The sequence below is a fragment of the Ischnura elegans genome, chromosome 5 (genome assembly GCF_921293095.1).
Source record: "Ischnura elegans chromosome 5, ioIscEleg1.1, whole genome shotgun sequence".
NCBI classification, from domain to species: domain Eukaryota; kingdom Metazoa; phylum Arthropoda; class Insecta; order Odonata; family Coenagrionidae; genus Ischnura; species Ischnura elegans.
Genome location: NC_060250.1, coordinates 14,389,531 through 14,404,509, shown reverse-complemented (window position 1 = coordinate 14,404,509; position 14,979 = coordinate 14,389,531). Strand labels below are relative to the sequence as shown.

The following is a 14,979-nucleotide window of genomic DNA, read 5'->3' as shown; positions in this document are numbered from 1 at the left end:
GAAAAATGTACACTATGCCTAAAGACTAGAAGGATGGAAGGGAGTCATTTTGACCCTATATGATTTCATTGTGCTTCAGTTTGCATGAGTTGACTCAGGAATTAGTGACTTTCCATCAGTCACGGCACACTAAATTCTCCGACATATTTTCACAACTTAAGCTACGACTTGCATTTTAACCTAAGAGAAGACTAGATGGGTAGACTTTAGTTTTACCAATTTTCCTTTCAGATGTAAATCATTTCAGGATCATGGATATTTTTTTCATTGCAGGAACATGGATATTATTTTTGGCTTTTCAGCAGTTTTAGTTAATTTTTACATTGCTTATTATTATTTTGAAATTTAAGGCTCTATAAAATATTTAGGGAAAATGTGGGGATTTTTTTCCTCAATAGCAACTTTTTTCAACATTAGCAAGCTCCCTAAAAAACATTCGATCTTCTGAAGGGCTTTATTTGAGGGCTTTCTGTTGGAAAAGGTGATATCATCTCGATTGAAAGTCAAAGTGAAAAAAGTGGGACAGAAGTGCTAGATACATACATACCTAGTAGCAATTCCAGGTAATTAACAATAATCTTGCAACTATGGGGATGAATGCGTCAGATGGGCACAGATTATGAGGATGTCACATCAGGAGCTCCTCGTAGAAACCATGAAACGGACTAGATGGTTGAAGTAAGAGATGCATGGATCTTTACTGTGTACTGCATGCAATACCCATGATCTGTATATCACGTGGTATGTACTATGAGATTTAGTGTTCTAATGGGATAAGAGACTACATAAGTACTGATAAATGCAAGATACGAAGAAAAGTTGCTTGAAATAAATTTTGACAAAATATGAAGCTTTTTTACAAGGTTAAATTAAGCCCAAATACACAAAATTTTGTTTTCATGGTGGCAAAATACTCAAAGTTGAATATTTACTGCAGAAGATAAACCGAAAATACCCAAATACATCAGAATGAGTTACTTGCTCTATCACTAAATGTTTTAAGCATTTAATGCTTGTGAAGCAATTATGTGCTAATGTAATGTCAGGAATGATAATAGGGTTCAACTATGACCCTTTACCAGCCTTCTAGGGTGCAAAACTAGCGTCCGTCCTTCTGGTGTCAATGTAGTGTTGGTATGGTGTTTGAAAGAGGCTGAATTGTTATTTCTGATAGTCTTATAATAATATGTTTTTCATGCGGTTGAAAAGGCGGATATGACGCAGTGTCATTGAGTAGTTTTATTGGAATTGTATGTTGAATAAACTCACTGTATTTTTTGATATCGTAAATAGTGGTTCAGTGCCCTCTCAACTATCAACTGACTGAGTTACAGCTTTGTTTAATCTTAAAAGGGAAAGAACTCAGAGATGCTGCCTGGTATCCTTTTTGTATTAGCAGTTAATGTTGATTAGAGAGGTTCTACTACCCGAACTATGATATCTCAGGAAAAGTTGTGTTTTTTAAATATTGCTTGAATAGTAATTTCCTGTCATTGATTAAATATTTTTATTGAATGTTTGCTTATGGATTATTTTGTACTGCCGATTTTGTTAACAATTTTATTTTGGGACAATAATAATAGTTGAATAATTCTTATTTTATGTCTTGTATCCTGTCTACGTTTGCTTTTAATTGAAAGTACAATTCACATATCTAATCATTTATTTCTAAGAAATGCACAAAGGGTTTAACTCCTGCTCTTTGCTCCATTTTCAATTTCTTATAAAAATTCCTTAGACCACAAAGGGATTCATGTTTTTGAGCTGCAAACAGATTGCATTCCATGCAAATCTATTTTTATCTTTATCCCCTAGCAGCATAAAATGATTTCCATTGATAAATCCAGGTCGAAAACCCCCATAATTGTTAGGTTACCTTTTGGTAGTTGGGAATTCTTTGAGGCTAGCTGTGGTGCTTCATAATTTCATGATAAAATTCAGAAATGGCTTGTTTTCAGGATTGTGCAAAGCCTGATTTACTGTTTTTTTCAATAGTCATAGTAAGAAATGGTCTACTAATGACTGTTGGTTGAATAATTGCTGATCTTTTGCAGTTTGATAAATTATTTCTTTTCTCAATATCTTCACCTTCACCAAAACTGCACCTTTACATTGGTATCCTTGGCACCAAAATCTATGTATTATGAATTGCTTTTGAAACTGAAATTTTATCACACCATATTTACTTTTAATTGTGACCTCCCACTGATAATATTAGCCAATTTTCTTCTACCTCTTGGACCATGCTGTGGTTTTTGCTCTTTAAAGTAATAGGAATGTTCACATTTTTGGGATTGCTATTTTCTTCCATGGGTAAATTTCTTCTTTTTTTTGTTTCTATCTTGTCTCTATGAAGCTCTTTAGCAGTTCCTTTTAATTACCCACTTTTGCTATAAGCTTGCTAAGAGAAATCCTCAATCATTTTTATTCCCAAGAGTAGCATAGCATTTAATGATAAACAATAAGCCTTAATTATCACGGTGCCTTTCTATCAAAATGACATTGGATGCAGGATTAGACCCTGGAGCATTTATGTTGCATGATTCTCGTTCACTCATAGTTCTAAATGTGCTTTTGAACCTGGTTTTTATGACGCGATTAATCCTTTTGTATATGGTAATCCCTCCCAAAATTTACTTGTGCAGTTTTGGGTAAATAAATTAAAGTATTATGCCCTGAATAGCTGGATTTTGGTGGATACGAGCACAATCAGGAAATATGATTCAAAGTTAATTACTTTGACAGCTAGAGAGGCATCACATTGTTTATCCATATTTCAGTGCAGAATGCCTTGTTTTGATTTTCTTATTGGTATCCTATTCAGCCACACGTGCTGCATTGAATAATCCTTTAGCTGTGCCTGAACATTGTGATGCATCATCAACTTGAAATCATTAGTTCCTAAAATTGGTGAAATTTTGTCTACATAGTGATGAAGATCTTTTCTTCATCTGATCCATCCTTTTCTTTGAAGGGTTTCTTCAGATTTTATAGAATATATATTGAAATATTTACAGAATTGTAAGCAAGCTGAAAATGGTGAATCTCAGTGTATTTTCTTGATTGTTATTTTGTGTGGTAAAATTTTATTTTCTTACAAACTCAAAGAAAGTTGCTCTGGCAAATATTTTTTTGTTGTATTTTTGGAATAGCTGATGCTCCGTGTAAAATACATCTCAGGTCTGGGGCTATGCTCATTTTTACAGCACATATCTAAGAGGTATGTATTGCTTTAATGGAAAGGTAATTTTAACCTGAGATGTTTGGATTTCTCTTTGTGCTTGCCATCCTTTGTATATACTAATTGTACCTTTACATATGAAAATGTATACATATATTTTTCTGCGCACAAATTACCGAATTTTTAACAGAAAGGCTTCTTAATTGCTGTGGCTGGAAATATAAAAGTCAACATATATTTATTCTGCTGGTTAACTGTCATTCAATGTAATTCACTTAGACACAAGAAAATAAAAACTGTATAACTTCATAGTTTTATTATTCAAAAATTTCCATTTGTGGACCATAAATTGCTTTGCCTAAATAAATATTGATACTCATAGTTGATCATGATGGTGGTTGCGATTTGTGTTTCCATAGCACACGAAGCTAGGAGGATGAAGTGATTCAGTAAACAAAACCATAAGGCTGCTTCCAGACAGTCTGAATTTTAAAGTGCCATGGACAGTATGGAACTGTGGCTTGAAATAATAGGGGGCTCCAAACATGAAGGTTGTTCAAGGTGCTGCACTGCCTATGGTTTGAAGCCTATTAGTCTCAAAGAGGAGTTATCTTTAACACGGCTGGGTGTATGCTAGGTGTTCTGCTATACATTTCATGTACATGTTTTGACTGTGGCATTTTTTACACAATGTCCATATCTTATCCACTGATTTCAAAATCAAACAAAGGCGTATGCATTATCTTATGTCTTTGAAGATCCCCTGATTGCTCGTGGTTTTTTTAGATATGCGTTATAAAAGTATAAGTATTCTCTTAATTTTGGCAGCCAAAATGTGACCTGAATGTGTGTCACAGCATGAAAATAAAAATATTTGGAAGCATATGTGTTGATACAAAAACGTGGTGCATCAAATGTCAGTACATAATTTTATTATGCATGATGATAGATCATACGTTTGTGTGGCAGGTACTTTAGTAATTTTCATAGAGGATATTAAGTAGCAATGTTGCAGTTCTAGAACAAAATAGCTGCCAGTTGGAATGCTATTCAGTTAATGCTGGATCATCCTGTTGTCTAGACTATGCTCATCATTTTATTGTCTGAATCAGTCAGTCCTAAATTGTTCTATTTTACTTCTCATCTAATGCTATGCCCATACAAATGTGTAGCCCATGCATAAATGTATATGTACTGATAAAATTTGAATGCAACTGTCTTCTTGTTTATCATGTGAAGTCAAATTACATTTTTAAAGCTACTCATATTTATTTGTGCTTAAATGTTAAAGAAAAATGAAAGTAGAAGACATAACGACAATTAGAAATTTCTTTTCGTCTGCTGTCTCATATTAATCTAGTTGTGTTTTACATTTTTCTTATGCTTTGCACACCATTAAATTAAAAAGAAGAACTTTGTGCTTTCACATTCATATTTATTCACGACCATGGTTTCAACGTTAGACGTCATCATCAGGTGAACTCTACAGAGGTCCATCACATCCTTTTATACCATATATTGCCTACCATTAATTATTATCATAGTTTATCTTCTACAAGAATCCAGGACATAGTGTACTTTGTGATGTAAATTGGCTGCAAGATTACATAAATGTTTTTTACTGTACTTCTGTGGTATAGCAACCATTTGATCATGATGTCTCCATGTTTCTGGGTTTCACCGCGTGGATTTTCTTTGAGACGGTATTCCAACCGGCGTCTTCAGGTCGACCATCGACCTGAAGATGCCGGTTGGAATGCCAGAGAAACTGTCGTCACAAAGAAAATCCACGCGGTGGAACCCAGAAACATGGAGACATCATCTAGACAACGCCGCGGAAAACTACGCATCAACTTCATTTGATCATGGTATGTTTGATCTTCTGAACAATTGTATAACTGGTAAATACATACGTACATACATGGATAAATAGGTGTGATTAGAAGACAGGTAGATTTTTGAAGCTAACAATATCAACTGAAATGGTTTTCATAGATTAATGTTGATGAAGAGGTTCAAATCAATTCGACTGATGGGCAGAGTTAGGGAATATGCAATGAGTGTGACTTCAAGTCAACCTAAATGAAAGCGTTTCAGTTCAGCACTACTTGCCCATACAGGGAAATGCTGGGCCCTTGGGCAACTGTGGTAGTACAGGGGATTGAAAACCTTTTTGGCTCTTTTGCCACATCAATGTTAAATAGCCCAAAAAGTTTTAAATCACCACAACTACTATCACCTGCTAAAGTTTTAACAAGTATTAATTCTTGTTGCTGCTTATTCTCTGCTACATCTTTCCAAATTGACTATTGGCTGCAAAATTTTGAAGTGGAGCTAATTGTTCTCTTGAAACGTCCCTTAAAGCCGTAGAACTCACCATTTTGAACCATTTATCTTAAAAATCCACAATTTATTAATCTCGCTCTTACCGCTTACCCTGGTGAGTATTCCATATCCCCACACACCCCGGTATCAGTTGCACATAAACCCCCCCCTAACCGTAATTCCCAGCTGCATCCCTGCACTACGGTAAGCGGAAGGTGCGGAGGCCCTCCCCGAGAAATTTTTAAGATAAATTGTTCAAAATGGCGAGTTTTACGGTTCTCGGTGGGATATTTTATTAATCTTTACACTTTTATGTAAGTAATATTATTCCATCTAAGTAAAATGGATTTCACTTAAAAATTTCTCGGAGCTCTGGAGGGGGGGAGGGATTATTCTCCAAAATCCTTCCCTGCACTGCAATGGAACACTAAGTCATAATCCTTGCTAAATATCAGTTGAACTAACCTTATACATATGAGCCTCTAGGGGCAAATAATCTGAAATATGTATCTGTCTTTTGGTCCAAATGTATGCATTGGCATGGCAAAGCTTAAGAGTAATCTGAGAGACTGGAAATACCGACAATGATTTCAGCCTAATGAGTGGTGTCCTTCCTCTAGTAACGTCAGGAAAATTTGGAAAGTTTGTTATCTCAGAGGCTCTCCAATGAATGTTTCAATCAAATCAACTGATTTTGGCATTTCATGGTTGAATGAAGTAATATTCATGGTAGAACGAAGGCCAAAACAAGGTACAGACTGTTCCACAATTAATTTGATACCATACATTTTTTTCAACAGCTTATCATTATTATCAAGACAAACAGAAAGATCGCATGAAGTAATGAATGGGTGGAGTAGGTGGGAGGGTCAAAGCAGGGAAGTATAACTGCAAGGAGGGTGCAGAAAGATGGTGGTGGTGAATTTATTATAGGGGGAGGGGGAATTTACAAGGAAGAAGTCAGACTTTAAAACAGGTGACGGGAAGTGGTGGGAATAATTAAATTCGTATCTTTTAAATGTTTTTATTTCTTGAGCTAAACTAATAATTTTTAAATATAATTAATGCATTACTAAAATCCACTTGTCTATACATTTCAGACCTCAGATGCGTAATGGCAGAAATATCTTGCAAACCATCTAGGCATGGCAGATTATAGTAATGTACAACTCCCTCTCCCTCACAAAACAACGACCATAATCCACCCGTTTCAGCCAAACATTTATTTGAATTATACAAGCCTTAGCATCATTTTAATTTTTCCTGTTACCTACTTTAGAAGAATGATATTCTAACTAATTTCATAATTGCCCTTTGCTTTCATTTATTGTAGCCACTTGGAAGTCTGGTTATCAGCCTGTGGCAGATCCAGGAAGGGTCAAAGGGGTCATAAACCCCTCATATCAAGCATTTTTGCAGGATATTCGTTAAGAAGGGTCTCGCAGATAATCACACGCTTTCAGTACCAACCTTTTCTGACCCTTCCTAGGAGGGACTCTGCATTATCTCGGACTCCGAGGGTAGTCGTGTTCCCTCTTTTCGGGGTTTATAGCCCTACCAAGCGGCATTGGTTCATGGTCAATCATGCTTTGTTTATATAAAATTAGCTACATGAATAATTGTTGCTTGCATGTAAATTGCGGAATTTGATTTGAATTCCTCGGTTTATTCTGAGAATCGTCAAATTTTGAACGAAGCTCTACCATCAATTTTAATGCAGCAACAATTTCCATGTTGATATTTATACTGAAATCTAGATATGAGTTAATATTTATGGTATATTTTCGTTTAAAAATTCTAAACGTTGCTCAATAGACAAAGAATTCAATTCTTAGTTTATATTTTTTGAGAAAGGAACAAATATTCATTTTGAAAACTATAACTGACTGAATGACCGCAGTCCTATACCACAAAGAGGGGTAATATAAGATGAGGGGTCTGGGTATCCTGCTCCCAGATTTCGAGGTTATGGCCTAAGTCCTGCCTTGTTGGGTCCCGAAACTAATGCTTCGCGAACCCACAACCATCATAAAAGGGCCAGAGCAAGGAAATGTATATTTTTGGCATTCGCTCTCCTGCATAGAAAAATCTGACGAAAATATGCGGCTTTCGTCTCCCGGGTCAAGAAATGTCCTGCTGCATATTTTTGCCATTAGTAGTGAAAGAGTTAAATATTTTCCATGTGACAAGATACGTTGAAATCGTTGCATTGAAAGTAGAATATTAATTATTTAGACTCATCTCATTGTATTCATCGGCTTAACCCATGAGGGAAATTTTCTTCCATTACAAATATTAAATTTGTTATATTGGAGCTATTCTGCATAGCATTGGCGAAGTGGACTGCATTTTCAGGATTTCATCTGAAACCTATTTCAATTCTAATTCTAGTCGAGTAATGTATACTATTTTCTTCTGCATTCCAGTGTACGCTCACTAAATTATGGCTAATTACTTAAGTAGTAAATTTACAAAATCATAAGTAACGCTTTTTAATTCAATCCACTTATTTCAACTTTCCCAAAGTCCATATCTAAGTAAGTAAAACTTAAAAAGAACATGCTGATTGTGGAAGTGGATTTTTGCTTCAAGAATGAAGGGATTAAGTGACTCCATTACTTCGTTGGGTGAATCCAATGAATTTCTTATATATTTAATATCTCCACTATTAAGCATGCACAGTAAGTATTACCTTTGAATAATTAGCACGGTGTAATCATCACATATTTTATAATGAATAAACAAGACAGCTTTCCTAATTGATGTCTAACATGCCCTTGCTCAATGCTCCTTCAATCCTACTGGGGTGGGTCTGACCTTGACTATTGAAATTATTTCCACTTTAATCCTAGTTGTAGATCTTATTAACACTTGAATAACGAAAAAAAATATTCTTTAAATGCGATCTCGGTACTTTTCAGAGCTCATGAAATGAAATAACCACTATAGGTAGAATTTTGACAGTGCTAAACCCCACCCTAATTAAAGCCCTTTCAAATTTCGCGCGCTTCAAGGTGAGTGTTAATTTAGATTATTAAGATTTTTGCTATCATATTCACGGGTAGGCATTGATATCATTTGATAAATCCAGTGATTTGTCAATTTGCAACAGCTATAACGACCAAACCCGTTGAAATTTCCGTACCATTGTTCAAAAGTGTGCACAAAGCATGCGAAACCGAAGCTGGCTTGGTGGATTTCGTAGCCAATTAGCTTGAAGAAAACGCTCTGGCTGTAGAACACGCCATCTGTGCAAGCGCTGAGCTGGAAAACCTACGATCATAGGTGTCCATTTTGGTCAATGCGTGTGTCCCAAGTTACGCGGAAGTAAATTGTTTATTTACTTCTTCACCTAGCCAGTATTTGTTACTAAAGTTTAAATATCATCGTCATTCTGGAGTCGTGGGTCTCTCCGATGCAGGCGCAGCAAGGTCAGCAAGCAGCCCAGCACCAACAAATCACCGGGGCTAATGTCATTCTTAAAATGAATGATATTCAGCAGCTCTCCACTGTCGGTAAGTGTTACTAATGCGAAACTGGTGGCGGATATTTTTATGAGTCACTTTATTTGATTCAATGCGTGAATGTGTGTATATTACAATATCGGGAAATACTCATCAGTAGGTGACGCCATATTGAGGCAGTGGTTAATTACTATTTATTTGCCATCTTGCTCATTGATTTCTAGATATTCCTCATTTCAGCTGTGTTCGGTGTTGTATATTACGCGCTATCCTCACGAATTGCCTTGTGGTAGAAATGTCTAATCCGTCTTTGTAGAAACGATTCAGACAATACCGTCGGGTTTTTAAGCCAACTGAGGTGATAGCACTCGATGAATTCAGGTATCAAATGATTATATTTTGCGTTCTTAGCATGCCAAGGTGAACCATCATAATAATTCATTTCGCAGTATGGGTAACGGAGAATGGAGTCGTGAAATGCAATATTTGCTGGTGTGAAGGAAGCTTCTTTTCCAGTCCTATTCCTTGTTTAGTAAATAGAAATCTGATTATGCCCAAGGTCAATTGTTATTGGAAATTCAATTTTGCAATCAGTAGCTAGCAGTCATTCGTATTATGCATATGATTCCCAATTCCAGGTTGTTTCTTCTGAATGCCAAACGAGCAGCAACACCACCAAGAACCGCCTAAGGTGTCACTAGGATCCTTGCCTTTGAAATAAACCTTTACTCTCCGCTATGATTTTTTAAATCGTTTTTTATAACACGCCTATTTCTTGGATGGTGAAGTTCTGGACTGAACCGATGTTCAGAAATTGCGTCTAGTTTTTATGTCTAGCAAGATAATGGTGATTTTCATTATAGCGTTTAATTTTGCTCTTGTCACCGTATTGGTGTATACTGTTTAAATTTTCAAAGTATTTTAAGATCTCATTCTTCACTGAATTATTTCATTGTCTGGTCTAAGGATGAAACCTCTTTTCTAATGAGTATGAAAGCGGAAGTGTGTGATTTACTTACGTTGACGTCTGTTGAGGAAGTGCCCGTTGGGGCGGATCGCGTTTAATTCTTAGTAACTAGATTTAAAGTGCTTTCACCATTATTAGTTAAATCTCACGTGGAGCTGAAATTCCAAAGCCATGGGATGATTTCCAATCCTTTCTATACGATTGCGCCATGATTTATTGTTGGATTTCCGAAGTTATCGGCAGTAAACAAGTCTCGTTGGCCTTGACTGTGATTCCCACTATGGATCTATTCCAGGAAATCCTGTAATTCCGCAGTTGGTATTTCGCACAGTTCTTATATCGTGCGTCTTCGCCCAAGTCATTCAAGCAATCTTTTTCTTGTTATATTTCGTTTTGCTGACCTTCGGTTATTTTTTGGTTGGTTTCTCAATCCTTTGGTAAATCGGTCGTTATTTTCAAGTCCATCGTATTTTTATGAGGTAGTAGCACTTGTATTTCTTTATGGAGCATCGGTGTATCATGAGATGAAAAATAGACAACTATATGCATGATGAATTTTCCATTTCCGTAGTACCTAATTGTCGTCCTGCTCTCTTGGTTCTAGGTATTGTTTTATTGTTTTTCATGTGATAAATTCTGTTCTTGATCATTCAACCTATAATTTTCTGGTACTGTTATCCAACCTTTAGATTACTTCTAAGTTTGATCAATGTTAATTAATTTTGGGCTAGATTCCTCATGATATATTAAATTGGGAAAGTTACTAATCTCAGGAAATTCATCTTATTTTGTTTGATTGTTCTAGTCAATGGCATAACACCATCTTATAAAGTCTTGGTTTTACTAAATTGCACATCTAAGATTGGCTTGTGATTTTGCTGCTATTGTATTTTCTGGTCAATGTGATCTGACTTTTACAATTTCAGACATTTTTTCTACACACTTGCCATTCACTCTCTGCTTAACTCCTATATATGCTGTATGTGCCAAGGTTTTCCTATATAATCAAGTAACAGTCTATTTCTTACAATCTTTTTCTCATATGATGTGACCTATATCCTTCACAAACTAATATTTTTGCTGATGTCCATGTTCCTCCTGTAATACCTTTCTCTGTATCACTATAGATAATACAGTGAGCAGGGAATTTATCTACTGCCCACATATTTTTCATGGCATTTTCATAATATGCTATAAGTTTCTTAAGTTTCCTGTATTTTTTCTACCTGCCCATTTTTTTAACATTAATTCCCAGGGCATGCTTTTTTATTTCAAAACTGATATACCTCAATCTATGTATGTCTGTAAAATGTTTCTGAATCTCACTTAACCTGTTCATTGACTTACCCCTCTCTCCTTATTGGGGCCATTCCATGAAAATAGGTAACTTTTGGAAATAAAAATATTTTTTTATATTTAACTTATTATATCATGATTGTCTTCTCATACGGTTATATTATGAGTATTTACTAAGAATTTTAGTCAAATATGTTTTAATATGTAGGTAACCTAGGTTCAAAGTCGTCTCTTCATCAGCTGTTCAAAAATTGCCATTTTCATAGGTTGTGTTGCCATATCAATGCTTGACTAAATGCTACTTTTATTTGTCTTGGTAATTATAATATCAAAATATAGTACAGTATAAGAGTTTCTATCACTAAATTATATTAATTTTGCGATAATATAATGGTAAAATACAGTGTTTTAAAATAGATTGTTTCTTTGTCCCGTACGTAACATAAAATAGATAAATTTATTTTTTCACTAAGTTTCTTGACAAACAGCTACTCAAAATACAATTTTCTAAACAGATTTTGTGTCAAACTAAATGATTATGATGTTGTGAAAAAATAATTAAATTTAAACATACCCTAATGTTCAATTTCTTTCTGTCCCGTACGTAACGTTACGTACGGGACACTACACAACATAATATGCAATATACATAAAAATGAATTCACTATGTCATATCATTACTAAATTTTGATAATATTTAATTCTAAAACATAAAATGAAGCATTATTTACATTTAGGCCAGAAAAGTCTAGGCCTACGGTAATTTAAATTTAAAATTGAGCTCTGGGCACTCAGGGTTGGGGAGTTTGGCATCGGTTAATAGAAGGGTCAGGTATTACGTTTATGTCATGAAATGACAAAGTGGCAGAGGAGTAGGTGCTGTGGTTGAAAGTATGCATTGTAATAAACAGAAGAACAAGTAAAATTTTAGGTGCATAGAGGGCGGGTAGAGAAGGTTAGAAAAAGTAAGGTGAATGAAATGGTAAAACATGACTGTTTAATTCCTGCGTTTCATTTGATTTTGTTACCTCAATAATCTCCGGTTCTTCATGACAAAAAGTGGGGACTTAATTTCTTTTGTCTCAGTGTGTGGTAGATCTCAGATGTGAAATCACTGGGATAGTTGTTCTCGATTAGATGTTTGGTGATACTAGAATTTACAGTCGCCTTTAGCCAACACGTAATACATGTTTCAGTGCGTGAGTGATTATAGCATATGTTATTTTTGTGACTGATTACTACGAGGGAATCAAGGTCAGAAAATAATCAATGTGGACTACATGAAGTATTTTTATTTAAGTAAGTTTACATAAGCACCACTGAGTAATGCCTGAAACTTTGAAGATAAGAAATTTAATGCTTTTTCAGAATTTAAATGGTGGTGGAAAAACCTTAGGCAACTGCTGCTGCTAGAGTAAAGAAAATGCGTAGTAAACTAAATGCAAGTGATCATGATGGGTTCTTAAAAAAAAAGTAAGAGGATAAATTAATTAAGAAAAAAGCGGAGAGAAAATATTACCGACAAAGAAAAAGTATGAAAGGGAAAAAATGACAGTGAAAAGCAGGCAAACTTAAGCTAAAATATCAAGCTCACATCAGTTCTCCTGAATGCAATTTTAGAGAACTGACTGAATGTTAAGAGTAGTGAGGATGAAAATGATGCTCTATTCAATCTGCCTAGGATTTTGCATCAGAATCTTCAGTAGTTTGTTCAAAGACAAGTTTTATTGTATTGTTGTTCAATATTTGTTTGTTCAAGGCATATTATGCTGGAGAAGATTATATAAATGATACCATCATCAAAGTAAAGCCTTGACAATGTTCAAGCAGCACCAGATATCCTTAGCTTTCACGTGATATGCAATACGAATGAAAGTTTTTCGGGACAGAAACATTTTAAAGATATCAACTTTTCTCAACTCAAGAATTTAGACCTGTTTGTTGAAGTGAAGACAGAATTCAGAGGTCAGTCGGTTCTAGTGCAATATAATGGCAATTTATTTTGAGGCAAAATCACAGAAATTGTCGCAGAGAAGCAACTGTAAGTTACAGTCATGGTACCCAGTGGCGCAGCGAGGGGGGGGGGGGGGTGTTTGGGGGATAAACACCCCCAAATCTAAATTAGTTAATTGGATTAATATTACTTATAGAAAAGTGTAAGGATTAATAAATTAATAACATATCCCTCAGAAAGCTGTAAAACTCCCCATTTTGAACCATTTATCTTAAAAAATTTATGGGGGAGGGTCCCCGTACCTCCTGCTTGCCCTGGCAGGTATTCCATACCCCCCAGATCCCCACTATTAGTCGCCCCTAAAACCTCCTCTAGCCTTAATTCCTAGCTGTGCCCCTGATGGTACCCACCAGTCCCCAGAACATTATAAATGGCCAATGCTGCCCGATTGTATTGTATACAATAGAGAGACGGAGTTGATTATAGCTATTTCTCCTCCTATATTGTTGAACAAAAAAAGACGATGGAAAATTTAACCTTAAAGATCTTAAAATATGAACTCTAGTATCTTTCTCCTTGTTTTTTTTTGTATAATACCATGGTAACAAGATTAAAGTAGCTGTACAATTTTTTTATACCTTAATTGTATTAAAATCAAGCTAAGCAAATACAAGATAATTGATCTAGAAAATAATGCTTATAAACATATGATCTTCTTATATTGTAATTGGCTTAACAACCTTTTCTGATAAATGTGTTTTTGACCATGTTAACTCTGCCTGTTTTCAATAACCTTTAACCTGAAGTGTACAATGTCCCGTACGTAACACCCTTGTCCCGTACGTAACAAAAGGTAAAAAAATTGTAACTTAGTTGAAAAATTTTTGTTAATAATGTTAAACATATTTACTTGAAGCATCCTTTTTAAGGTATATGAAAAAAAATAGCACAGCATTATGAAAATTCTAATTGAGCTGGAATATCATTTTTCATAACATGAGCCAAACAAGTGGTTGACCCAGCTTGTCCCGTACGTAACAGGCACTTATTTTTTCTTGCAACAGTTGCAACAAAATGCGAAAGCCAAAACTGTAGCTTGAAAAATAGCTTAGGTCTACACCTAACAATTTATAGCTGTTTCAATGAAACACAAAAAATATTAGGAGCAGAAATAATATTTTAAAGCTGTAAAAATTAGTACAAATGTCCCGTACGTAACGGTGGAATGGCCCATTGACAATGAGGCCCGTATGCTTAGTCGACCCTGTGGGGTCTGCCGACCCTGGATACGTCATCAGCCCCTACATAAATCGATCTCACCCTAAATATGCCACTGAGCACACACAAACCATTTTAAAATGTAGAGTAACACAGTGGAAAGGTAATACCTTATACTACCACATTATACCGATCAAGTGAAATAAATGATAAAATTGGCTGAAGTATAATAAGTACAATACAGTGGTATACATTACCTTGTTTCTGCGGATATACATTAATATTTTTCATGTTTGGTACTTTGTACGCTTTTTAGAAACCAGTATCGTTTACGCACAACCATAGAAAACATGTTTTCATGCTGCTATTTGCCACATAAGGAACTTAACTACAGAAGGTAAAAGGAAATGACAAACCTTGATGATGCAACATAAGTTTTCATGTCAATGATCATATTTGCCCCGTACTTATCACTATCTTGTACATACCGCTTTTGAAGTACTTAAAAGACAATATGAGTCTCCTTTTGGCTCGAGATGAGAGTATTTGTGGTGAAAATTAATATACCGACATG

At 35.2% G+C, this 14,979-nt stretch overlaps 1 protein-coding gene across 1 annotated transcript in view; it reads left to right on the top strand.

Moving 5' to 3' along the window:
• Positions 1-8,731: 8,731 nt before the first annotated feature.
• The window catches only part of LOC124158511 (UDP-N-acetylglucosamine--peptide N-acetylglucosaminyltransferase 110 kDa subunit), a 155,289-nt gene continuing 149,041 nt past the window's right edge, over positions 8,732-14,979 (top strand). Inside the window, exon 1 of the mRNA XM_046533634.1 lies at positions 8,732-9,021. Coding sequence (XP_046389590.1) covers positions 8,922-9,021 — 100 coding nt within the window. The 5' untranslated portion in view covers positions 8,732-8,921. The remainder of the gene's footprint in view (positions 9,022-14,979) is intronic.